The following is a 24,890-nucleotide window of genomic DNA, read 5'->3' on the forward strand; positions in this document are numbered from 1 at the left end:
CCTCAGGCTCCTGAGTAGCTGGGACTGTAGGTGTCCACCACAACACTTGGCTAGTTTTCTGTTTTTAATAGAGATGGGGACTCATTCTTGCTCAAACTGGTCTCAAACTCCTAAACTCAAGCAGTGTACTGCCTCCGTCCTCCAGAGAGCTAGGATTATGGATGGAGCCACTGTGCCTGGCCTTGTTGGCATTTTGATCTGAATTGTGTTAAACCTCTATATAAATTTGGGGAGAATTTCTGTCCTTTTTTTTAAAAAACACTATGAAAACTGACTGATACCTAAGAAGCCTTGGCCTGAACCCCTGGGTTTATTGGGAAGCTGGGATGAAGCATGAGGGGTGAAGGAGCCCAGTTAAGCCTTCATGCGTGGCCTGCCTCAGTTTCCAGTGCTTCTCAGGGTAATGTGTGGTCCCCAAAGGGCCGTCGCCATGGCACTCTCTGTCCACAGGGAGCAGATGGAGTCCCAGCTGGGAAAGGAGGCACGGTTCCGGCAGCTGATGGCCCACAGCTCCCACGACTCGGCCATTGACACAGACTCCATGGAGTGGGAAACGGAAGTTGTAGAGTTTGAAAGGGAGACGGTGAGCTGCCTTTGGGGCTCTTTTTTTACCCTGCCGTCCTTGACATGAAGCCATTTTCTTTTTTTTTTTGGACAGAGTCTCACTTTATCGCCCTGGGTAGAGTGCTGTGGCGTCACAGCTCACAGCAACCTCTAACTCCTGGGCTTAGGTGATTCTCTTGCCTCAGCTTCCCAAGTAGCTGGGACTACAGGCACCTGCCAGAATGCCCAGCTATTTTTTGTTGCAGTTTGGCCAAGGGCAGGGTTCAAACCTGCCACCCTGGGTATATGGGGCTGTGCCTTACTCACTGACCACAGGCACCGCCTGACATGAAGCCTTTGGCTAGGGAACAGGACGGGGTAGATGATCCTCTTGCAGTACCTCTAAAGGTTCATGGCTGAGATTTTGGAGATTCAGCTTTTCCTTCCAGGGGCATGAACACATCCTTTCCCTGCAGTTGTCCAGGCTGAGTGGCACCAGGCTGGTGTCCTGTATCATACAGATGGTGCTGGCCTGGTACAGGGAGGGCAGAGCATGGGGAGAGACTGGCAGGATGTCTGTGTGCACTGGCTGTAAAGGGCAGATGCAGCTACTCATAGGCTTTCATCCTGGGCACTGAGTATCCCATCAGACAAGGTAAAAGAACAGTCTCTCAACTCAGAGTAAATGGCTTAGGGGCTTAAAATGTTTCTCATCACTGGTTTGTGAAGTGTACTGCTACTGTGGCTGTTTTTACAGGAGATTGACTTGAAGGCGCTGGGGTTTGAGATGGCAGAAGGTGTGAATGAGCCTTGTTTTCCCGGGGACTGTGGTATATTTGTCACTAAAGTAGACAAAGGAAGCATTGCTGATGGCCGCTTAAGGTAAGAGTTGAGGCCCTGGCTTGGGAAGGATGGTGAGGCCCTTCATCCAGTACAGGGCACCTGGACAGAGTTAGATAGCAGTTGTGCATCAGAGCACCTTGGGGCTCACAGAGTCTGTCCAAGGCCTGCAGTCACAAGTGCTAATATGGCTCTGGAAGCATACTCTGCTTCTCAGTTTCCTCTGAGTCTTATTTTTCTCCAGTTAGCAGGTGCTATCTTTTGCTTCTCTGGGTAGGGTAGGACTCAGGGGTTATGTATGAGGGCCTAGGACGTGCAGTACATGCTCATTTCATGAAATAGTGAGGATGATTAACACTATTACAGTGCTGACCATGTGCTGAGTACTTGGTTTAAGCACTTTATATAAACTAACTGATCTTTACAATCCTGTGATGTAGGTGTGATTATTGCACCCATTTTACAGATGAGGACACTGAGGCTAGAGTGGCTAGGTCACGCAGCTAGTAAGTGGTAGAGCCAGGATTTCGACCCAGGCTGTCTAATTTTAGCATCTGCAAGTTTGCATACTCCTAGAAAAGGAAATCCTTCTGAACAGACACACGGGGCACCTGCCTTTTGGCAGTTGGTCCTTTGAATGGCTACCCACTGGTACCAAGGCCTGCGTGGGTGCTGACCTGGCTGTGTCGCTCCTCAGGGTTAACGACTGGCTGCTGAGAATCAATGACGTGGATCTCATCAACAAGGACAAGAAGCAGGCCATCAAGGCTCTGCTCAACGGAGAGGGGGCCATCAACATGGTTGTGCGGCGGAGGAAGTCTCTGGGTGGGAAGGTGGTGACACCGCTGCACATCAACCTCAGTGGACAGAAAGGTAGCAGGCCTGCAGAAGTGGACCGAGTGTCTCTTCTTGGAGAGGGCTATGGGTGCTCCTCTGAAGTACCCCAACCCCAGGGATAAGGTTCTGATGCCATTTAAATGCAGCCCCTGTGCTTTCCTGGCTGGAGTCCCAGGGTTCTGAGTCTTGCTGAGCCTTTTTTTTTGGAGACAGTCTCAAGCTGTCACCCTTGGTAAGTGCTGTGGCGTCACAGCTCAGAGCAACCTCAAACTCTTGGGGTTATGCGGTTCTCTTGCCTCAGCCTCTCAAGTAGCTGGGACTACAGATGCCCGCCACAACGCCCAGCTATTTTTGGTTGCAGTTGCCATTGTTGTTTAGTTGTCCCGGGCGAGGTTTGAACCTGCCACCCTTGGTGTATGTGGGTGATGCTGTAACCACTGTGCCATGGGTGCCGAACCCTTGCTGAGCTTTTTTATTTTTCTTTTTCTTCCTTTTCGAGACTGAGTCTCAAGCTACCGCCCTGGGTAGAGTTCCGTGGCGTCACAGCTCACAGTAACCTCCAACTCCTGGGCTTAAGTGATTCTCTTGCCTCAGCCTCCCAAGTAGCTGGGACTACAGGCACCTGCCACAATGCCTGGCTAGTTTTTGGTTGTAGTTGTCATTGTTTGGCAGGCCTGGGCCAGATTCCAACCTGCCAGCTCTGGTGTATGTGGCTGGTGCCTTAGCCGCTTGAGTTACAGGCGCCACCCCCTTGCTGAGCTTTTGATTCACAAGACCAGATCTAACTATGAACTCCTGATTGTGGTGTGATCTGGGTGCGGCACAGGGCTGGATGGGGTGCAGCCTGCTGATGTCCTCTTTTATAAGGTTTGTTAATTAACAAAGATGAGGTGGGGTGACCAGAGGCCAGACAGTGAAGCCAGGGGTTACACAATGACCTCCTGTGGCTTGCAGACAGTGGCATCAGTCTGGAGAATGGAGTGTATGCTGCCGCTGTGGTGCCTGGAAGCCCTGCCGCCAAAGAAGGGTCTCTTGCCGTGGGAGACAGGATTGTGGCGGTGAGTGTTAAGGCCAGAACCAGGGCCGTCTGCTTCATATAAGAGATTACATTTGGGAAGTCTGAGCGAGAAGTAACCAGCAGAGTTCTTGTGTTCACCTTAGTCTGGAGCATTGCACCATGCAGACATTTAAATATGACTTTTTTCTGATGATGTATTTCTGTTTACTATAGAAAATATGGAAGTATAGAAAAAGTTTAGGAAGGAAATGAGAGTCACTTGTATTGCTACCACTTGTAGATAATCTTTATTAACATTTTAAATACATTTCTCTATACCTGAATGTATATTCAGGAAAAAATTTTAAAAATAAATTGGCATCATTTGTGTGTCATTTTTAAACATTCTTTTTTAAACTAACAGTTATATCTATTGTTTTAAATATTTTTGTTACCATTGTAAGACCTATTGTTCTAAAATAGCCAAGCAGTACAAAAATATGCAAAATGTAAAGCGTCAGTCTCTTACCCTCTTTAATCCTGCTCCTAGAGATCGCCTCTTTTCCTATTTGTAAGATGTGTTCAAGCTCAGATCTTAAGTGCTCATACAAATCTATGTATACATATATAGGTTTCTGGGTTTTGTTTACTTATTTAATACAATAATGGGATCTACAAGTTGTGTTTTATGTCATAGGTATTTTTCTAATTTTTGCTTGGTTGATTTTATCCACCTGTGGTGTTCTCCTTTTTCATTAAATATAGTTAAAGTCATCCCATTTATGGATATACAAATTGTTTTCTGTGTCTGCAAATTGTGTCTGAAATTGCAGTCCTGCAATGAACTTTATTTGTATGCACGGCCACTTTTGGGGCACCAGACAGTATATCTCTGGTGACTGAACTAGAAATATGGTGAGATTGTTGTTGTAAGTGTGCAAATTTAATGCTTCTGACTAATCTTTTGGAATTAAAAATGTCATACACTTTTTCATGGCATCTATGAAATTGTAATTGTACAAAAGGCAGATAGTGACAGTAACTCTTCCTCTAGCTCTAGACTCCTTGCCTACCAGTTCTTATCCTGATGGCAGCCATTATCTGTCAGTTTATCTATCTATGAATGATGAATTCTCACTCATAACTCACTGCAGCCTCAGACTCCCGGGCAATCCTCCTGCATCAGCCTCTTGAGTAGATTTGTGCCACTGAACCTGGATAATTTCTCTCTCTCCTCCTCTGCTTTCCCCTGCCCCTCTCCCTCTCTCTGCCCTTTCTCTTTCTCTCTCCTTCTCTTCCACTCTCCTCTCTTTTCTCTTTCTCCTTTCTCTCTCTTTTAAAATAGAGTCTCATTATATTGCCCAGGCTGGTGTCAAACTCCTGGTCTCAAGTGATCCTCCTGCCTTGGCTTCCTAAGTTGCTGGGATTACAGGCAACAATTTTTTGTATTTTGTTCTAGAAAGATATAAATTGTGCATTTTGTGCATATTATTTTGTAACCTAGATGGGATCATAATACACTCAGTTGCTTACTCAGTTGCTTACTTCACTTTTTGTTTTTACCAACATGTCTTAAAAATCCCTCTGTATTTACATTTTTACCCTGCTTGGGCCATATAAGTAACTGCCTATCATTCTTCAGTGGCAGCAACCCAAACCGTTGACCATTACGTCCTGACCATATGTCAGGGCATTTTTGCCTTTATTAGCAGTACAGCACTGCATGGCCACTGGGATGCCCCTCAATAGGGAATTGAGGGAGTGTGCCCCAGGGTAAATTCCTGGGGTGGGGCATTGCTGGGTCAGAGGGCTAAAGCATTTAACACAAAATGCCATCTTCCCTTTGGGCTCTAGAAAGGTCTTGGACTTTTCAGTCCTACCTGCAATATATGAGAGAGCTCATTGCCAATGTTTTCCAGATTTTTTAGGAGACCCAGTGTATAAAAGCAATATGGTCATTATGAAGATTTTCTAAATGTGGAAAAGTTATAAGGAAGAAAAACCAAGTTAATACACCACTCCAAGATAATCTCTCTGCAGATACTTTTTTTTTTTTACTTTGAAATAATTACAGACCAGTAGGAAGTTGCAAAGATAGTGTAGGAAGGTCCTACATGACCCAGTTCTCCTAATGGTTATACCTTGCATAACTATAATGCCAAAGCTAGCAAACTGACATGGTACAGTGTACAGTTCTGTATGGTTTTATCACGTTTTGTGTGCGACCACCAGCACAGTCAAGACGCAGAACTGCTCCCTCCTGCCACGATTCCCCACTATCCCTTAGCGCTGGGGGTTGATTTGTTTTCCGTTTCTAATTCTGTCACTTTGAGAATGTTATAGAAATGGAATTGTATATTATGTGACCTTTCTCCCAGTGTTTGAGTGGAAGGATCATTTGTTCCTTATCATTGCTGAGTGGTATTCTGTGGTGTGGATATATCACAGTTTAACCATGTACCTGTTGGACATACACTTTTTAAAAAGGCTTGAACACAGGTGGGAAGGATGTGGGGAGGGATCCAGGGATTCTTGATGAACAATGACAGTACTCCATTTCTCCTGGTATTTTCTGAGTTATGGAGCATACATGTTTTTCAGAGGAGTGGGCTAGGACGTTCTGAGCCAAGGACCAGCATCACACAGCAGAAAGTGGCAGGGTTGAGATGTTTCCCCAGAGTCTTTGGGGTTCTGGTTCTAGAAAGGCAAGCTCCTTTTCCTGGCATGATGTTGAGAGTCTATGTTTCATTTGCTTTAGAAGCCTCTTACCTGGACTTTTCAGGCCTTCCAGGGAGGGAATTTCTGTCCTTTGCCAACTCCTGACATTGGCCCCTTACACTTGCTGACAGCATTTGGCCCACTCTCCAATGCAGGCTGGCAGGTGGGCAGAGCCCCTTCCTGGCTGGCCTGAGATCCCTGTCCCAGTAGGCCTGATCCCTGTCTGTCTGGCCCTAGATCAATGGCATTGCACTGGACAACAAGTCTCTGAACGAATGTGAATCTTTGCTGCGCAGCTGCCAGGGCGCTGTGACCCTCTCCCTGCTGAAGGTAAGCCCCGCTCCTGGTTTGTCTCCCTGTTGGGGGGTGGGTAGAGCCTCAACTCCATAGAGCTGAGTCACTTCTGAGCATCACTGGGATCTTAGAAACAAGGGTAGTGATTGACAAAGTGCGAGGTGTGCATGAACTTCACTGGTTATAAACAAAAAAACAGCTCTAAAGGCAATATTGAGGAGAATTGAGTACATGTGAATCTGGACCAGGTGATTAGGTAATCTTAGGGATTTGTTAATTTTCTTAGGTGTGATGATGGCATTGGGATTATTATATCGGATGATGTCCTTATTTGGGGGAATTACTTGCTGAAGTTGTTAGAGGTTGACATGTCATGATATTTGTAACTTGCTTTTCAGCATTCCACAAGATCAATATAATATAGACAGTTTGGCAAAACATTGTCGAATCTAGATGGTGGGTTTATCGACCCTTTTCTATCAACTTTTCTACATGATTGAAAAGGTTACTAATAGAAAGTTGGAAGAATAAGCCTATCCATTTCTTTAAGAGATGCTTTCTGAATTGACTATTTTTAAATTAATAGACTTTGCGGGGAGCAGTTAGGTTATGGAGAAGTTGGGCTGAGTAGAAAGAATTCTCAGTACTCCTTCAACCACTCTGTCACTCCCATCCATTTCCCTAAGTTTCTCTTATTATTTGTCTTTAGATATGTTTCCTAGACAGCACATATTTAGCTTATATTTTTTTATCTGGTCAGCCAGCCTGTGTCTGTTCAGGGGTAGGGGAGAATTTAAGCCATTCATATTTATTGAGAGGATTGATAGGTGCGGTGGAGTTTAGTTTGTCTTGTGTGTGGCTCTGTTGTCTTTTTTTTTTTTTTCACTTGGGCCATTGTGGTAGCTAGGCTTTGGTTTCCTTTGGTTTCCAGGTGTCTTTATTTTGTATTGGGCTGTGTTATAGTATAAGCCTAAGTATTTCCTGCAGAGCAAATCTTGTAGTGGCAAATTTCCTCAGTGTTTGCTTATCAGTAAAGATTTGATTTCTCCATCAAATATGAAATGTAGTTTTGCAGGATACAGAATCCTATGCTGATAGTTGTTTTAAGAAGATCAAAGGAAGTAGCCCACTCTTTTCTGGCTTGTAAAGTTTCTGCTGATAAATCAGCTGTTAACCTGATGGTTTGTCCTTGTAGGTCAGCTGCTACTGACACCTGGCCACCTGCAAAGTTTTCTCTTTAATTTTGACTTTGGCCAGGTTAATTACAATGTATCTTTGGAGATGGTGTTTAAATGGAATTGTCTGCCTCACTTTATCCATCTAATAGGTGTATGTTTGAGTCTTTGGCGATGGTTGGGGAAATTTTCCACTATAACATCATCATCTAGGGCTTCCATGCTTTGGGGACTCTTCTTCTCTTTTAAAGATAGCTATAATTCGTATATTTGTACACTTCATGTAGTTCTATAACTCTCTAAGAGATTGCTCTACTTTTATTCTTTTTTGCCTCTTTAAATGACTGGGTTATCTTGAGAGCTTTGTCTTCAAACTCTGAGATTCTTTCTTCTCTATGGTTTAATGTGTTGTTGAAACTCTCTACTATATTTTGAAACTCTCTGAATGCATCCTTCAATTCTTTTGGCTCAGTTATGTCCTTTCTAGTTTTGTCCAAATCCTTGGTGACTTTGTCTTTCATTTTGTTAATTTCTTGGGACATTTTGGGGCTTCTCTTGCTTGTTTTCCACATTCCCTTTAACTCTCTTCATCATATTTGCCATCCATAATCTGAATTTCGTTTCTGTTATTTCTGTTTTTCTTTATAGTCAGCATCTTCTGTAGCCATTGTGATCCCTTGGGGGATTTGATCTGTTCTTGTTCTTCATGTAGCCAGAGATTTTTTTGCTGGTTTCTCCTCACGTGTGGTTTCTTCTACTTTATTTCTTCCTACTTTATTTTCTCTTTTCCTCCTCCCCTTTGTTCTTCTTTAGCTTTGGACTTTGGGGTTAAAATGATCTATTATCCTCTAAGGTATCCAGGAGAGTTGAATTTTTCTTTTTTAAACAAGAACACTAGATGGCGCTCCAGAATCAGCAGAGACAGCCGTTTCTAAATGTGAAGATCCTGCCTGGATTTTGGGTTGTTTGGCATTCATCAACTGGTTGTCAAGGAGATTGGGGTTGGGCTTCTTGTTCCTATTCTTGAAGACTTAGGGGCATGGTGCCACAGACCTGGACGTATGGTCAAGGATGACACAACCTAGTTCTGGGACTAGTTAGGGAGTTAGGTATCTCTGCTTGAGTGAGGATTATGCCTCAGGGATCCTTTCCTGGAGATTGAAAGGAAATTGAAAGGTCTGCGGGGACAGCGAGAGCTCCCTGACTTGCTTGGTGGAGCTGCAGGATCAGCCCCAGAGATGGCTGCTTGAGCTTGGAGGGCAGAGCTAAAGCTGGCCTCACAGCCCCTGAGAAGCCACACAGAGTAGGGCTCATGTGGGCGCCAGCAGACTCTCAGAGCCTGAGTGATTTCCATGTCACTCATGTGTCTTACTGAACTGAGTGGCAGGATGCATCCCCCCCCCCCATGCTTGTTAGCGCTCTGGGTACTCTGCTCGCCAAATCCCACGCCCAGACTCACCTGCACTCTGCAAGGAAAGTGCCCAGCCACACATTACTACCTTTGTCTCAAAGAAGCGATGGGACAGACTGTTTCCTCTCCGGCTCTCCCTAAAAGGGCCGGCATTAGTGCACCTGACAGCCTTGTAGGTCCCCAGCTCCATTTACCCTACTCCACACTTCTCGCCTGGTGAGATAGCCCCACCCAGGAATCTGGTCAGTCATCAGTCCACCCCCACAGGGACTTTGCAGTGGCCCTAATTCCCCCGTGATTCCACAGGTAGGCTCTGCCCCTGGTTGCCACACTTCTCTTCATTCGCTCCTTTTGCTGGCTTTTCTCCCTTCTTACCTTTTCCGTTCCTGGTATCCCATGCTGTCCCTCTATGCCTTTACAGTGTTTTTTTTCTGAGTAGGATGATCCAGATGGTGGTGGCTGGTCACATTTCTCCCCAACTTCTAGGAGAGGCTCTGCCTATTTATTTAACATGTAGTTTCAAAAAGCCGTCACCTCTGACAGTGGGCAGGAGAATGGTCAGCACCTCTTGGTTCCTTGTGGTAGTGGCTGTGGTGGAGGCCTCAGAACCTCCTGCAGGCTCAGCCAGTTTCTCCTATTATTGACATCTTGCATTAGTGTGGTGCATTTGTACAATTAATGAGCCAATATTGAGGTGTCAGTATTAAAATGCATTAAGTAAGTTAGGGTTTACTCTTGGTATTGTATATTCTGTGGATTTTGACAGATGTGTAATGATGACTTCCCACGTCAGAGTACCGTACAGAATAGTCACTGGCCCCGAGATTCCCTGTGTTCTGTCTGTTCATCCTTCTCTGCCTCCAGCCCCGGCAACCATGGCTCTTTTTACTGTCTCCTTTTTGCCTTTTCCAGAATGTTGTCGAGTTGGAATCATACAATATGTGGTATTTTCAGATTGTCTTCTTCACTTATAATATGCATTCAAGGTCCCTCCGTGCCTTTTCCTCTCTTTTTAGTGCCGATTAATATTCCAGTGCCTGTGTATACCACAAGAGATATATTTTTAATAACAGATTTTTACTTTTACACTTAATAGTTTTTTTTTTTTTTTTTTGAGACAGAGCCTCAAGCTGTTGCCCTGGGTAGAGTGCTGTGGCATCACAGCTCACAGCAACCTCCAACTCCTGGGCTCAAGCGATTCTCCTGCCTCTGCCTCCCAAGTAACTGGGACTACAGGCACCCGCCACAATGCCTGGCTATTTTTTTTTTGGTTGCAGCCATTGCTGTTTGGCTGGCCTGGGCTGGATTCGAACCCACCAGCTCAGGTGTATGTACCTGGCACCTTAGCTGCTTGAGCTACAGATGTCTAGCCCACTTAATAGTTTTTTAAAATGTGCAAGACATGTCCAGGTGATTTTAAAACGTGCTCAGCATCAAGAGAACTTTATGGCTGTCCTCTGAGTTCAAAGTGGCCAGGGCAATGAGAAAACGTCTTTGTTAGGGCTAGGCGTGCATGCACGTGTGTGTGTGTGTTGTGTGTGTGTGTGTCTGTCCTCTGTCTGTCTGTCTTTTGAGTGGGGGGTCTTCTGTCTCTTTTTTGAGGGGAGTGTGGCCTGTTCCTGACTGTCTCTTTTCCTGTGGGGACAGTTTTCACTGGGGCTCCAAGTCCCGCTGTCTCACCTGTCTTTCTCACTTCTCTGCAATCCCTGCTTAGGTGTTCCCTCAGAGTCCCTCATGGAGTGGCCAGAACATCTTTGAGAATATCAAAGACTCTGATAAGATGTTGAGTTTCCGAGCCCAGGGCCCAGAGGTCCAGGCTCACAGTAAGCGGAACTTGACACAGCACAATAGCTCCACGCAGACGGATGTCTTCCTCGAGGATGGACTGGAGGACAGGAAGGAGCCAGGGACCCCAGGAGGCAGCAGCTCCTTTCTGCACAAGCCATTCCCTGGGGGGCCCTTTCAGGTCTCCCCACAGGCCTGTCCCAGTGCCTCTGAGCGTAGCCTGAGCTCCTTCCGCTCAGATGCCTCTGGGGAGCGTGGCTGTGGGCTGGTGGACATGCATGGCCGGCGGCCCCTGCTGCCCTTTGAAACAGAGGTGGGGCCTTGTGGGGTAGGGGAGACCTCCCTAGATAAGGCAGACCCTGAGGGCTCCAACAGTGGTGGAACCTGGCCCAAGGCCATGCTGAGCTCCACATCAGGGCCTGAGAAGCTCTCTGTTTATAAGAAGCCAAAGCAAAGAAAGTCTATCTTTGACCCTAACACTTTCAAACGCCCCCAGACACCCCCTAAAATAGACTATCTGCTCCCAGGCCCTGGGCCTTCTCACTCCCCCCAGCCCTCCAAGAGGATGGGGCCTCTGACACCCCCCAAACCTCCCAGGAGGAGTGACTCCATTAAGTTCCAGCACAGGCTAGAAACTAGTTCAGAGTCAGAGACCACTCTGGTGGGCAGCTCCCCGTCCACCAGTCCCCCGAGCGCCCCGCCTCCCGACGTGGACCCTGGGGAGGCTATGCACGCATCACCCCCTCGCAAGGCCAGGGTCCGCATTGCTTCCAGCTACTACCCTGAAGGGGATGGAGACACCTCCTCCTTACCAGCAAAGAAGTCCTGCGAGGAAGACCTCACCTCCCAGAAGGCTGACGAGCTGGGGCAGAAACGGCGCCGGCCAAAGTCTGCTCCTGGTTTTCGGCCTAAGCTTGCTCCAGTAGTGATTCCTGCCCAGTTCCTGGAGGTAGCTCAGTCCCTTTGTGTGGGGAGTAGAGGCCTGGAGGGACCTTTGGCTGTGGGAGGGCTCTGCACCTGATTTCCCAGGCCCCTGCTTAGCTTGGCTCCTTTGCCTTGGCCTTTGGATTCGAGGAATGGGGAGGGGCTAGCAGGGGGTGCCAGTGGGAAGTGGCCTGTTAGAAGGTAGAAGGTAGAAAAGTGACAATGGGATATGAGGGGATCCCCGTTTGGTTAGCTTTTTCAACAAGAAGCTTTGGAACTTACAAAACCTAGAGACATGGACTTGCCTTGAAAGGTTGAGGGAGATGAGATGGCACCTGTAAAACTGAGCTGGCAGCAGGCAGCCTGATGGTCTCTGTGTGCACAATCATATTTGTAGGAGAGAGATTGTTGGGAGCTGGGGACAGTTTCTCATAGCTGTGCTTGATGCGTAGTTATTTTGCATGTCTGATGCACACATGCATTCTCACCTTTTACTCACGTGCTGACTTTGTGGAAAGAATGGAGATTTGTTCTCTCTGATTTTCTTCTGAGGGGTCTGAAGGAAGCTCTTTCCAGATGCGTAAGGCAACAGGAATGCGCAACAAATTCTCCCTTGCCTCTTAACTATCTGTGTGTGCCCTGATTGGTGGGGATGGAAACCTGCTAGCAGATGCACAGAATGTTTTCACTGTGTCTAACAGACACCGCTTGCCTTTGGCTCTGCAGGAACAGAAGTGTGCCCCGGCTAGTGCAGAACTCTCGCCGGAGCTGCCGGAATGGGCGCCTTACTCTCCAGGGCATTCCAGCCGGCACAGCAACCCACCCCTGTACCCCAGTAGGCCCTCTGTGGGTGAGTCAGCAGTTTGGGACCCAGGGCAGAGGGTTGGTGTGGACTCACGGGGTTGCTCAGTCTCCAGGGAGAGAAGAAGCAGGTATTTCAGAGAGCTGCCATGTATCTTCAGGCCTGAGGTCCAGAGAAGCAGGGGTTGTTCCCCTGTCTGAGATGGTTGGTCCTGGAACTGTGACATTTCTTAGCTTGTTGAAGAGCTTTTTCCCATAGTAGCCTGGGAAATAGGAATCAAGGAAGAGAGTTTGCCTGTTTTACAGATGAGACAGGCCAGAGGCAATTGGTGATTAAAACTGGCCTTCTGAGTCCTTTTCCCTAAAGACTGGCTGCTTCCTGGGATACAGGGAGAAGGCTTGTGCAGGTCCAACACTGGCTGGGTGCTTTGGGCAACTGTTCTCACCCAGTCCATTTCTAGGCACCATTCCCCGGAGTCTGACCCCCAGCACCACTGTGAGCTCCATCCTGCGGAACCCTATCTACACTGTGCGCAGCCACAAGGTCGGCCCCTGCAACTCTCCACCTGTGCCCCGAGATATCGGCCCCCAGGGTTTGCTTCCCAGGTATGTAAAAGTTCCCAGCTGTCCATCTCCACCTGGATTTATAGTCATTGGTGCATGCAGGGAAGAGGGAAAGGGCCTAGGTGGGAAAGGGCCAGCGGGAACTGTGCAGGGACCCCAGGGGAAGGGAAACTTTATGATTGTTCTCTGAATTCTTCAGTGTGGAATTTCAAAAGGCATTTAAAGAAGGATGCTAGTGATAGTGGCTGATATTTGAATGCTTCTGTCCTGAGCACTGTGCTCAAAGCTTTATCAGTATCATTTCATATAGTTGACAATGACCTTGTGAGGTAAATACTCTGACTACCTCTGTTTTCAAGGCAGGGGAGCTCAGTCTGCATAAGTGAGCAGCTGGCTCAGAGCCACAGTTATGTATCCATTCGACAGATGTTCACTGAGCACCTATCATGTGCCCTGGACTGTTGGACTGTTCTTGTTCCAAGGGGATGCAGGAGTGAGCTAACAAGAGGAGCCTCTGGCTCCTGTGGTGCTTAGTGTTCAAGTATAGGAGGCAGACAGAAAACCAGGAACAGAGCAAGGTCAAATGGTGCTGAGCTGCACCAGAGGCAGTAAAACAGGGCAGCAGGCAGGCTGTGCCTCTGAACAGGGTGGCCAGTTGGATCAAGTGGTTGGGGTGGGCCCCGACACATATGATAGGGGTGCAGCTAGGGCAGGAAGGCTGCAGAGGCCGGCTGCACTAGGCCTGGGGGAGCCTCCAGGGAGGAGGGCCATCAGTGCTTTCAGGCCTGGGTACCTGGGAACAGGGTAGTGGGAGCTTGGCAGAGGGATACTGAGTCAGGAGAAGGTGCCAAGTCATAGGGCACAAATCCTCTGGGACCTGCAACCATACAAAGGAGTTCGGATTTCCTTCTGAGGATAGGGACACCACTAGAGGGTTTAAGCAGGAAAAAGATGTTGTCTCATTAGCCAGAAAAACCCACTTTGGGGGCTTGCTGGGTGTGATCCCTGGGCCCCCTGCCCGCTAGCCCTCTGGTTTCCTAGGCTCTCTGCCCTGTGTGAGGCACACAGGTCCCCTCCCCAAGATCTTCAGTGTTGGTTCAGCCTCCCCAAGCCCAACCATGTTGTAGAACAATGCCTTCCTCCCTGTGAGCCTAATTCCCACCTACCCTATAGCTGAAGTGGATGTGATGCTGGCCACCATGTGTGCATGACCCTTTCTACTGCTTGAAATACCTTTTGTGGCTGTCACCTTGGAAGAGGGGCTGAAGACAGCCTCCTGTGCTTGGCCGACAAGTGACTCCTGGGCCTCCCTTCTGTCAGCTCAGGGGTCTAGGCCAGTCTCTATATTTTTCCCCAGTGACCACATCCACCCTAGTTCTCCTCCCAAGCCCTTCATCTCTCATTTCTTGTGCAGCCAGCACCAGGGACGCCTGAGCCTGGATCTGAGCCACAGAGCTTGCAGTGACTACTCTGAGATGAGAGCCACCCATGGGTCCAACTCCCTACCCTCCAGCGCCCGCCTTGGTAACTGTCGCTTGGACCTTCTGCTATAGCAGGGCTCCAGCCTTTGCTTCTGCTCCGCTTTGGTCCTGATGCCCGCCGCCCACGTGTTCCTTTCCCCTCCCAGTGCTGAGTTCAGTTCACACCTGGGAAGGGCCCCTGTCTTCACAAGCCAGCCTCATTCGTACCACCCTCAGAACCTTAGCCTCTTGCTTTCCACTTTCTGCAGTGACATGTGGGCCCTCCAGATGAGTCCTTGGTTGGGAGCCTTGTTCCCTGACCCTGAGCTTTTTGGTCATTCTGATCTGTTGGGTGTGGCTGTTCCTTTATGGGAAAACACATACAGAGTGTCGAGTTGCAACAGTTAATCTGTACAGAGACCCTGGGAGCACTCTGGTGCTGGAGAGAAGATGGGGCAGCAGCTCTGTTGCCTAGACTGCTATTTGGGTCTGGAAGAGGAACTTGAGTGCTCCTGTTCTGGAGCAGTTTATTCACACAGGAGGGTTAACTGATACATATCTAGGCTCTCTCAGGGGTAAGTGGAGTGCCCAGCTTTGCGTTTACCCTCCTGACTGCTAACTGGTGGCAAGAGAGTGAGGGGAGGTGTTTAATCACAAGGCCTGAAGTTCTGTACCCTTATGGAATGATAGGATCTTCAGGGAACTTGCAGTTCAAGGCGGAGCGCATTAAAATCCCTTCCACACCGAGATACCCCCGTTCTGTTGTGGGCTCTGACAGAGGTAAGGCTTTCCCAGCTCTCCCCACCTCTGCTTGGCCTTTTGTCCTGCTGTCCGGCTTTATCCTTGAAGTGGAGCATCTGGGCTGAGCCCAGCCGAGGCCTGGTGGCGTGGGGGAGGGAGAGGCATGGAATCTCAAGGCTGTGCAGTATATGGTGGGGATACAGAGCGCCTGGACAGAAAGCGTCTGGACTGCATCTCTCTCTTGGTCTTGTTGCAGGAGGAAAAGTCCGATGTGTGACCAGGTCTGCCTCATCTGCTCTTCTCTTGACAGGTTCGGTGTCACATTCTGAATGCAGTACCCCTCCACAGTCACCCTTAAACATTGACACCCTGTCCTCGTGCAGCCAGTCCCAGACCTCAGCCTCGACGTTGCCTAGGATCGCCATCAACCCTGCATCCCTTGGGGAGCGGAGAAAGGACAAGTGAGTATGACTGAGCTTTGATGGCATGGCAGGCTGGTGGACAGTGCATCTGTTGGTGGCCAGGGCCCAGGAAGGGAAGCAGCAGTGGTTGGAGAGCTCTGTTTTGATGGTCTGGATGCTATACTCTGGGTTTCCTAGCTTTCAGTGGTACCTTGCACTAGCACATACTACTCATTTGTGAGTCCCTTGGGGCACTGGACACAGGGAGGTAGAACACGTTTAGGTGGCAAGGCAGGGAGTGGCCAGGCTCACAGCAGTTGTTGCTGGAAACCACTTGCCAGAGATGAGGTTGTGGCACCATTTATACCTTTCTGGGCCTTTGTTTAAGCACTTCACAAGTGTTAAGTCATGATTCCTCACAGTGACCTTGTGAGTATTATTATTATTAGCTCCATTTTACAGAAGAGGAAACTGGGTCCAGAAAGTTGGAGTGGTCTGCCTGCGGCCACATGGTTAGCAAGTGGCCTGACCTAATTGGAATCTGGACTTGTTCTTACCCTTTGCTTTCTGGTTCCAGAATATAGTTACCTCTCTTGATTCCCTTAACTGCTCTTCCAAAGCTTCTTGTTATGAAATGGAACACACATAAAAGTACTTGAAGGCTAAATGTACAATTTAGGTATGTTTTTTGTGGTTTTAAAATGCAGGCCTGGCTTGGCGCCTGTGGCTTAAGCCGCTAAGGCGCCAGCCACATACACCTGAGCTCGCACATTCGAATCCAACCCGGGCCTGCCAAACAGTGACGGCTGCAACCAAAAAATAGCCAGGCATTGTGGCGGGTGCCTATAGTCACAGCTACTTGGGAGACTGAGACAAGAGACTCGCTTGAGCCCAGGAGTTGGAGGTTGCTGTGAGCTATGATGTCACGGCACTCTACCCGGGGCAACAGCTTGAGGCTCTGTCTCAAAAAAAAAAAAAAATGCAGGCCCATCTCTTGTGAGGTTTTAGGTCAGGTGTGAGCCTACTGTCCGTCCAGAGGCCCCTTCTCTGTACGGTCTGTTACGCCCCAACATGCTCTTCACATGCCTAGTCCCTCTCTGCTGCTCCTCTAGGTGAACTTACTAGATCATGTTGTTATTTAAAAGGTTCTGTTTAGATGCTAGAGCTTCAGATCTGATTAAACTTGAACTTGCCTTTTTATTTAATCACCTAAAGGGAACACAATCACACTCATCTATCTAAATCTCCAGGAAAAAACCAAAGCCCTGGAGCTATGAGTCTAAGATGGGACCCCTACGGGGTAGGCCTTCCATTGAGAAAACCTCATGGGACTTGAAGATCACAACTTAGAAGATAATAAACCAGGCAGGTGTTACCCTGAGGGAGCCTGGCGGGGAGCAGGAGGACATCTAACACTAGGACCCGGCCCTAGTTGAGGAATCAGGCATAATTCACAGGGAAATGTTGACGGGGCCCCTGTGCTACCCACCGCAACACAGCTGCACCGTTTCTCAGCCCCAACTCTGTGCATGAGGAGAGAAAACCATCTCCCGACTATTGGGAAAAGGGCCTTGTTTCGTGGTCAGGCATTCCCTTAGTTGCCTAGGGCACACAGAGAGTGATTTCTGTCCTCACGATGCCTGTGATCCAATTAGAGACAAAATTTGCCTGGCACAGTGGCTCCCAGCATCTTGGAAGGTGGAGAAAGGAAGATTGCTTTAGGCTAGTCTTTCAAGACTAGCTTGGGCAACATAGTGAGATCCCATCTCTTCAAAAAATAAGAAAGATCACTTTTTCCTGATTCCAAAGTATAGTATTATATGCTTATTATAGAAAATAGGGAAGATTGCAACAATAGAAAGGAGAAACAAGTCACATATAATCTCTTAGCCAAGGAATCAATTGCCATTAACCTTTTAATATAGATGAGTTTTTGATGCATGTTTTATTATTTTATGTATGTAATCACATCTTCCTTAATGTGTTTTCAGCTACTTGTATTACATTTATAAATGTCTTCAAAAATAGCCATGTTGTTCTGAGAAAACTTTCACATGTTTATAAAAAATTTAAATTATTCAGAAAATTAAAAAGTAAATGAAATCCCTTCACCTAGAGGTATCTTTGTGCTGCTTAGAAACCTCACAAACATATGTACACATACGTGCACAGGTGAACATAAATGGAATGACACTGAATGGCATTGTTTTACCCTCACACTTGTGGAGTGTCCCCTACATCTTTGCATGTCCATAGGTCCTGATTTATATCATCATTCCTAATGGTTACTTTTGTGACAGTTCCCTGCTCCTTTATTGAGATAAATGTGTTGTGTGGGGGTGGAGCAGGGGAAAGAGGGCTCAGTGAGAAAGGGGAAGACCAGAACAGAAACTAGCTCTGTCCTGGCCTGTGGGGAAGCTGCCTGCTAGTCTGGGTCTCTGTTCCATCATCATAGGCTGGGGGTGGGAGGGGCAGTGTTGGGGTGGCTGCTTGCTAAAGGTCCTTACAATTCCAAGCAACCTTGGACTCTAATCCATATAGATCTCAGAAGGGATTATGGGTACAGGGCAGGACTGATCAGACAGGCCAACATTGGTCTGTCTGAGCTGGAGGGTCAAGGGAAGAGTGGATGAGTTTAGGAAGTGAGAATGTGTTAGAGCACTGGTTCTCAACCTGTGGGTCGCGACCCCTTTGTAACAATAAAAATACATGGCGTCATTAGGAAGGTTGAGAACCACTGTGTTAGAGAGTAAGCATGAGTCAATAATTTTAATCTCTGCTGTTCCAGTTGGGGTGGCACCTGAGAGCTGGGGCACAGGCTGAGGCCTGCTAAGTAGATCCCCCTGCCTCTAGTTGGCAGGGGTTGAGTCCTGCTCACCACCCTACCACCCTGTCCACCCCGTCCACCCCTCATCCTGAGAATCCATCTCCAGCCATGCGCTCTCTCAGAGGGGACACCAAGAGAATGAGGCCAGGCTGGCTCCCTGTTTTTGCCCTTGGCCGTGTTTTATTTCTGTGAGGGTGTTCATACTCTAGAAGGAACGAGGCCCGGGTGTCTTTTCTTTTACGTTGCAGGTGTCTATGGCTGTCTTAACTTCTCTGAGTGTCCCTTCTCTTCTAACCTTTCACACCTTCCAGATGTCTCTGTCACCACAGATCTCTTCTGAGGTTGCCGGTGGCCACCAGGCACAGGTCCTCCTCCCTGAGGAGTCTGAGGTTGGCCTGCCAAGAGGCTCCGCGCCCAGCTCCTACCGCCTGGTGCCCTTGGCTGCAGCGAACAGCTCTGGGGCAGCGAGTGCATGGCCGCAGCCTTGCTCCCTCCCTCTCGCTCCTTTTTTGATGGCTTTGGTTTGCAGCAGCTTAATATCCACGATCAGTTTGTGTCACCTTCTGTAGCCATAAACATAACTGCTATTTTATTGATTCTTCTGGAGCAAATGTCATCCCAGAACCCATCTCTTTTTCTCAGTGGGTGTCTTGAGCCACTGCATTCGCCTACCCTGGCATTTTTAATTATGTATTGGGAGGCAGCTTCTCTTATGAGGACCTGCCTGTTTTTCCCTGTATGTATCAGTGTTTATAGTTCACTCAGGCCATTCTTTGTGTCCTTGGGACTGGATGCTTCCATGCCTGTCTGCGTATGCTGTGCTTGTGTTGCATGAGGTGGTAGGAATGTGGGTCCTTTGTCATTCAGAGCAGGGCTCATCATGTCTCCATCTAGCTGTGAAGCGGTAGCAGCCTCCAGGCTTGGGGGCTTGTGCGCACAGCCTGACTGCATGCCTCACTCAGACTCCCCAAGTCTGTCCTTTGGGTCTGAGTCTCTGAAACCTCTGCCCTTTCCAAGGCCTTATGTGGAGGAGCCGCGGCACGTGAAGGTGCAGAAGGGCTCGGAACCTCTGGGCATCTCTATCGTGAGTGGAGAGAAGGGTGGCATTTACGTCTCCAAGGTGACCGTGGGGAGCATCGCGCACCAAGCTGGCCTTGAGTACGGAGATCAGTTGCTGGAGGTGAGGGAGCTGCCCTTTCGTATGTTGTCCATGGAGAAACCACCTTCCTTCTGCCCCACCTCCCCCTGAGGAAATGCAGTTCCTGGGTTCCCTGGACCACCTCCATGCCCATAGCCCCAGACCTGACCACTGAGCCCACCCTGTCCTGGGTGTTCCCCTAGTTCAATGGCATAAACCTGCGGAGTGCCACGGAGCAGCAGGCCCGGCTCATCATTGGGCAGCAGTGTGACACCATCACCATCCTGGCCCAGTACAACCCCCACATGCACCAGCTCAGCAGCCACTCCCGGTCCAGGTGAGCCCCACATTTTCTAGGGTCCTGCCAGTGGGGTGTGGAAGGATCAGCTCAAGGAGGGAGACTTGTTTTGCCAGCTGTAAATCTTGCGAGTTCCGCTGTTGGTGAAGGGAGAGTTGGCCAGCCCTGGGTTTTCCTCTTGAAATGGGGTGTGGCAACATGGGTGGGATCCCCCTGCCCAGCAGCGGCCTGTAGTAGCCAGGAGCTGGGGGTGGATTCTCACTCAGAGCAGTTGGCTGTCCATCCATGAGTGGACGCTGGACACCTGCCCATATCTGTCTCTGTGCTGTGGGTCACAGGCCAGACAAGATGGAGACTTGGCCTGTAGTGCCGTACAACATGGCTCAGTGGGGGAGATAGTGCACAGGCAAGAGAAGGGACGGTGAATTCATGTGTCCCCCAGGCCACACTCCCTTGGAGATCCCTGGTTGGGAGGAGAGGACAGGCAGGTCCTGTGGGATGGATGACAGGGGTCCCAACTCCCAGTGTGTCTGCTCAGAACTATGTGACCCTGTCCCTGTTTGTAGCCTAGACCCAGTTGCCACAGGAGAGAGGGTGGCTCTGGATGGCTTTATGCTGCTACTCATTCCTCCTGTTCTCTGTCCCCAGTTCCCACCTGGACCCTGCTGGCACCCACTCCACTTTCCAGGGCAGTGGGGCCACCACCCCAGAGCAACTCTCTGCCATCGACCCGCTGACGAAGCAGGACGAGGGCGCTGGCACCCTCCCAGCCAAGCAGAGCACCCCCAGCTCCAGGTCAGCAAATGCCTTTCCTGTGTCCATCTCAGCCAGTAGTTAGGCATCACTCTGTGCTGCAGATCACACACCATTCCTTTCCTCCTCCCCACCCCTTTCCCTTTCTGTTTTTCTTCTGTTCTCTCATTGACTTGTTCTTATCTCTTCTTTTCTCTTTCACTGGCTTTCTGATCCTGTCTTCAGACACAGAGCCACAGTCGGCTCCCAGCCAGGCCATAGGCCCTGGCCCTGGCTATCTGCATTGGTTCTGCCCCAAGGTGGCAGATCAGCGCTAGCTGTGTGTAGCACCGTCAAGGTGCCATGGGGGTGGTGCCAGTGGGAGCAGCAGGGAGCCACAGCTGAGTCTAAACTTAATTCAGGATGAGCAGTACCCGGGTGGGCAAGAAGGGAAGTCCAGGACAAGGAAGCGTTTGTGTGGACGTGGTGGGAGCTACACAGCATCTACCTGGCCTATGCAGCCTGGGCACTGGGGTGATGCCATCCCTCTGTGGTCCTGGAGGAGCCGTGTCTCCAGCACTGTGGGGCCATGACCATGCCCCAGGTGGTACCATGCTCTGCTTTCTGTGTGTGAGGATCAGTCATGGAACTTACCTGCAGGAGAGTTTTAATCATGAGCGAGCTTCTTCCTGACTTCCCCTTTGTCAGTCTCCGTGACTGTCCCATTTCCTTCCCTCAGCGTGCTTACCAGCTTTTGTTCAGCTCCCCTCACTTGATGGTCAGGTCTTTCATGGCCGGGGCCACCTCTTGGGTAGTTAGTGGTCCATGTCAGGGAGACATCCTGTAAGGTGTGAGGTTGACAGCTGAGCCCAGGAGTTTGGGGTGTTGGTTTCAAGTCCTTTTCTAGCCACCTCTGGACCTGGGGCCATGACTTCATCCCCAGTGTACCTTAACACTCTGCTGCAATTTCATCCCCTTCTGTGCTTCAGCACTCTATCCTGTGTGCCAAGACAATAGACCTAGAGCCCTTCATAAGGCCACCTCTCAGCACCTTTAGGGCCTAAGACCTCGGGCAGCAAGCAGGACACGGTTAGGCATCGGCCACTGTGGTCTTTTCGCACCTCTTCCCTCCTTGTGCACGAGTGAGGAACTTCATGTTCATCCTGATAGGACTGTGGGAGACACCAACAAGAAGGCCCTGGAGCCCCGCGTTGTCTTCATCAAGAAGTCTCAGCTGGAGCTTGGGGTTCACTTGTGTGGTGGGAACCTGCACGGGGTTTTTGTGGCTGAGTTGGAGGATGATAGTCCTGCCAAGGGTCCCGATGGCCTCATGCCAGGAGACCTCATCCTTGAGGTAAGTCCTGGGCTGCTGAGCAGGCCAGGCCCCCACCCCCTGCTCTTTGGGCTTGCTGCCTTCCCAGGTGGCACAGGAAATAAGAGCACAGCTGCTCACCTGTGACCCTGTTGGGGTTGATTTTTAATCCCTGTACACCCAGAATGCTGCCAGAGTCCCTCTGGGGCTCCCTGGGAAGCTAGGCAGGCCACGGAGGGTATCTGAGAGCACTTGGGCGGGGCCCTGGGCAGAAGGAGATGCTCTCTCTTTACCAGTGGGGCTCCTGCCACATAGGGGAGGCAGTCTGTAGGTAGCATAAGCAAGAGAAAAGTCCATACTGTGCATGCCCCTTCCTTCCTGGGTACCAGAATAAGGCTTTTCCTAGGATGAGCTGTTGAGGGCAGAGCAATCTCTCCACAAGAGGACGTGGTAGCCAGGAAGTATGTGGGACTCAGCCCTTTCTGTAGAGGGGAGGCAGGCAGGCAGATGGTCAGTTGGTGAAGCGTATTGAATCTCTGCCTTATCACCATAACTGGCCCCTCATGGGTGCCCAGGACACTCTCTGGCTTCCGCCTTCTGACCCTGGTGCCTCCATCTCACAGTATGGCAGTCTGGATGTGCGGAACAAGACAGCGGAGGAGGTCTATGTGGAGATGCTAAAGCCTAAGGACAGCATCCGCCTGAAGGTGCAGTACCGCCCCGAGGAGTTCACCAAGGTCAAGGGCCTACCTGGTGACAGCTTCTACATCAGGTACCAGTAGCTGGGGATGTGGGGGGAGGAGGTGGAGCTTTTAGGGAGACTCTTCCCGGTGAACAGCTGGCTGTTTCTGCTTCCCCAAGTCTGCATGCTCGTGGTGAGGTGCTTGTGACATAGAGCAACTTTTGAGGGCTTAAAAGACCAGATGATTCCCCTTTTAGGACTTAGGGCCTGGAGACTTTTGAGGCTGGAGAACCCCGTTTTCCTGCCCTCTTCTCCTCCTGGTCTCTCTGACCCAGTTGTGCAGATCCCGCTACAGTGTGTAGACTTGCGTGCATCTGCAATGCCCTTAAGTACTGTACAAATGCTATGTGGGGGCAGCATCAGGCATTCTCTAGGAGGGACTCAGAGCTTTCTTCATGTTAAGTTCTGAGACCACAAAAGGAATAAAAACATTCTTGTGAGCTACAACTTCTCATCTCTAGGATTGGAGGTAACATGTTTCCATCTTACGGAGTTTCCAATCTGTGGCCACCATGGGCCCTGACTTTGAGGGGTACAAATAGGAAAGGCCCATTTAGAGGGGGAAGACCCAGCCTTGCTCCTTGGCAAGTTCCCTCTCCCACACCCCCTACCCCCTCATGGGGCGAGCTCTCAGTCTTAGGGGAAAGCCAACATCTTTGCCCTACTGTGTAAGGCTCCCTCCTTTGGGAAGCACCACTAGAATGGAGAAGGGTGCTTCTCTATTGAGTGTGGCAACTCCCACAGAGGAGTATTGGCCTTAGGGGCCTGGCTGCAGGAAGCGTATAGGACATCCTCAGGCAGCTGGGCTCCTGACCATGGTCCTTCTGTCCCATGCCTAGGGCCTTGTATGACCGGCTGGCAGAGGTGGAGCATGAGCTAAGCTTTAAGAAGGATGACATCCTCTATGTGGATGACACCTTGCCCCAGGGCACATTTGGGTCCTGGATGGCTTGGCAGCTGGACGAGAACGCCCGGAAGATCCAGCACGGGCAGATTCCCAGCAAATACATGTGAGTGTTCTCCATCTTGGTGGGGTACCACTGGCCATGGAGCTTTCCCACAGAGTGAGGCTGGGGCCTGGGTGCAGAGGTGCTAATCCTGCTGCTCATCTCAGCCTCTGATCTGTACCCTTTGCCAAAATCACTTGTCCAGAAAGCTGCTGCTAGTATGAGGCAGAGCTGCTTTTTAAGAACAGGTTTGTGGATATAGTCACATGCCATCCAGCCCACCCAGAGTGTACGGTCTGTGGTGTTCAGCATATTCACAGGTGTGTGCAGCCGGCACCATGATTATTCTTAGAGCATGGTCACCACTTCACACCCATACCACTTTGCTGTCACCCACTTGCCCCTCTGTCCTCCCCACTCTCATCTGGCCCCAAGCCCTAATCAACCACTAACCTGCTTTTGGTACCTATAGGTTTCCCCATTTTGCACTTTGTGTGAATGATTCCATTCACACCTTTCGTGTCTGGCTCCTCTCACTGAGCATAATGTCTTAGAGGTGCCCGCGTCTCTGCCACTTTCCTTCCCATGGCAGAAGCATAACTTGTCACCAAGAGAAGGCTGTCCAAGCACTTCCTCCTGACCCTGAGCTGAAATCTACCTGCTCTGAGGGCTTGCCCCCCGCTGCAGCATTGGTACCAGGGGCTTTGGGGGCGTGGGAGGGAGGTAGACCGGGCCTGCAGAGGAGCTTGGGGGGTGCCTAGCTTCTGGCCCAGCCATTGCTGTCTTCACTGGGAGGTCAGTGGGGGGCAGTCTTGATGGCCCTCCCCAGTACCATCCTTCCCTGTGACTGCAGGATGGATCAGGAATTCTCCAGGAGGCTCAGCACGTCTGAGGTCAAAGATGACAGTAGTGCCACAAAGACACTGTCCGCAGCTGCACGCCGATCATTTTTTCGAAGGAAACATAAGCACAAACGCAGTGGGTCCAAAGATGGGAAAGACCTCCTTGCCTTGGACACCTTTTCCAGTGACTCCATTCCACTCTTTGAAGGCAAGTGGCTGAGCGTGTTTTCCAATGGGCTTTCCAGGTGAGGTTTGCTGTTGATCCCAGAAGCTTCCCAACAGGGACTTACATGAAGTGGGCAACTGGGTTGGTAGGATAGTGCTGCTGTCTTCAGAACTACATCCACAGGGTGTGACTCCCATCCTCAAGGTCATGTCACTCCAGCCATCATGTTTATGTTTCAGGAAGGGGCAAGGCAAAAGCGTGCCTCACTAAACAGCTTACCTGCGCTGGGTGCCTGTAGCTCCATGGTTAGAATGCTGGCCCTGTGGACCAGGGGTGGCAGGTTTGAACCCAACTCAGGCCTGCTAAACAGAAAAATAAAAAAAATAAAAACCAGC

The 24,890-nt window shown here is 49.7% G+C and overlaps 1 protein-coding gene across 3 annotated transcripts in view; it reads left to right on the forward strand.

The window, feature by feature from the left end:
• The window catches only part of DLG5 (discs large MAGUK scaffold protein 5), a 142,997-nt gene that overhangs the window by 99,566 nt on the left and 18,541 nt on the right, over positions 1 to 24,890 (forward strand). For 2 of the 3 annotated variants that reach the window (XM_053584035.1, XM_053584037.1), the window contains 19 exons: positions 451 to 583; positions 1,301 to 1,425; positions 2,081 to 2,256; positions 3,175 to 3,278; positions 6,173 to 6,265; positions 10,530 to 11,549; positions 12,251 to 12,374; positions 12,787 to 12,931; positions 14,304 to 14,413; positions 15,040 to 15,129; positions 15,401 to 15,551; positions 18,630 to 18,707; positions 19,336 to 19,498; positions 19,660 to 19,793; positions 20,403 to 20,549; positions 21,657 to 21,840; positions 22,422 to 22,570; positions 23,380 to 23,550; positions 24,341 to 24,537. In XM_053584035.1, coding sequence (XP_053440010.1) covers positions 451 to 583; positions 1,301 to 1,425; positions 2,081 to 2,256; positions 3,175 to 3,278; positions 6,173 to 6,265; positions 10,530 to 11,549; positions 12,251 to 12,374; positions 12,787 to 12,931; positions 14,304 to 14,413; positions 15,040 to 15,129; positions 15,401 to 15,551; positions 18,630 to 18,707; positions 19,336 to 19,498; positions 19,660 to 19,793; positions 20,403 to 20,549; positions 21,657 to 21,840; positions 22,422 to 22,570; positions 23,380 to 23,550; positions 24,341 to 24,537 — 3,494 coding nt within the window. The remainder of the gene's footprint in view (positions 1 to 450; positions 584 to 1,300; positions 1,426 to 2,080; positions 2,257 to 3,174; positions 3,279 to 6,172; positions 6,266 to 10,529; positions 11,550 to 12,250; positions 12,375 to 12,786; positions 12,932 to 14,303; positions 14,414 to 15,039; positions 15,130 to 15,400; positions 15,552 to 18,629; positions 18,708 to 19,335; positions 19,499 to 19,659; positions 19,794 to 20,402; positions 20,550 to 21,656; positions 21,841 to 22,421; positions 22,571 to 23,379; positions 23,551 to 24,340; positions 24,538 to 24,890) is intronic. The other variant, XM_053584036.1, reaches the window with a different exon arrangement.

The sequence above is a fragment of the Nycticebus coucang genome, chromosome 3 (assembly GCF_027406575.1).
Source record: "Nycticebus coucang isolate mNycCou1 chromosome 3, mNycCou1.pri, whole genome shotgun sequence".
Taxonomy (NCBI): Eukaryota; Metazoa; Chordata; class Mammalia; order Primates; family Lorisidae; genus Nycticebus; species Nycticebus coucang.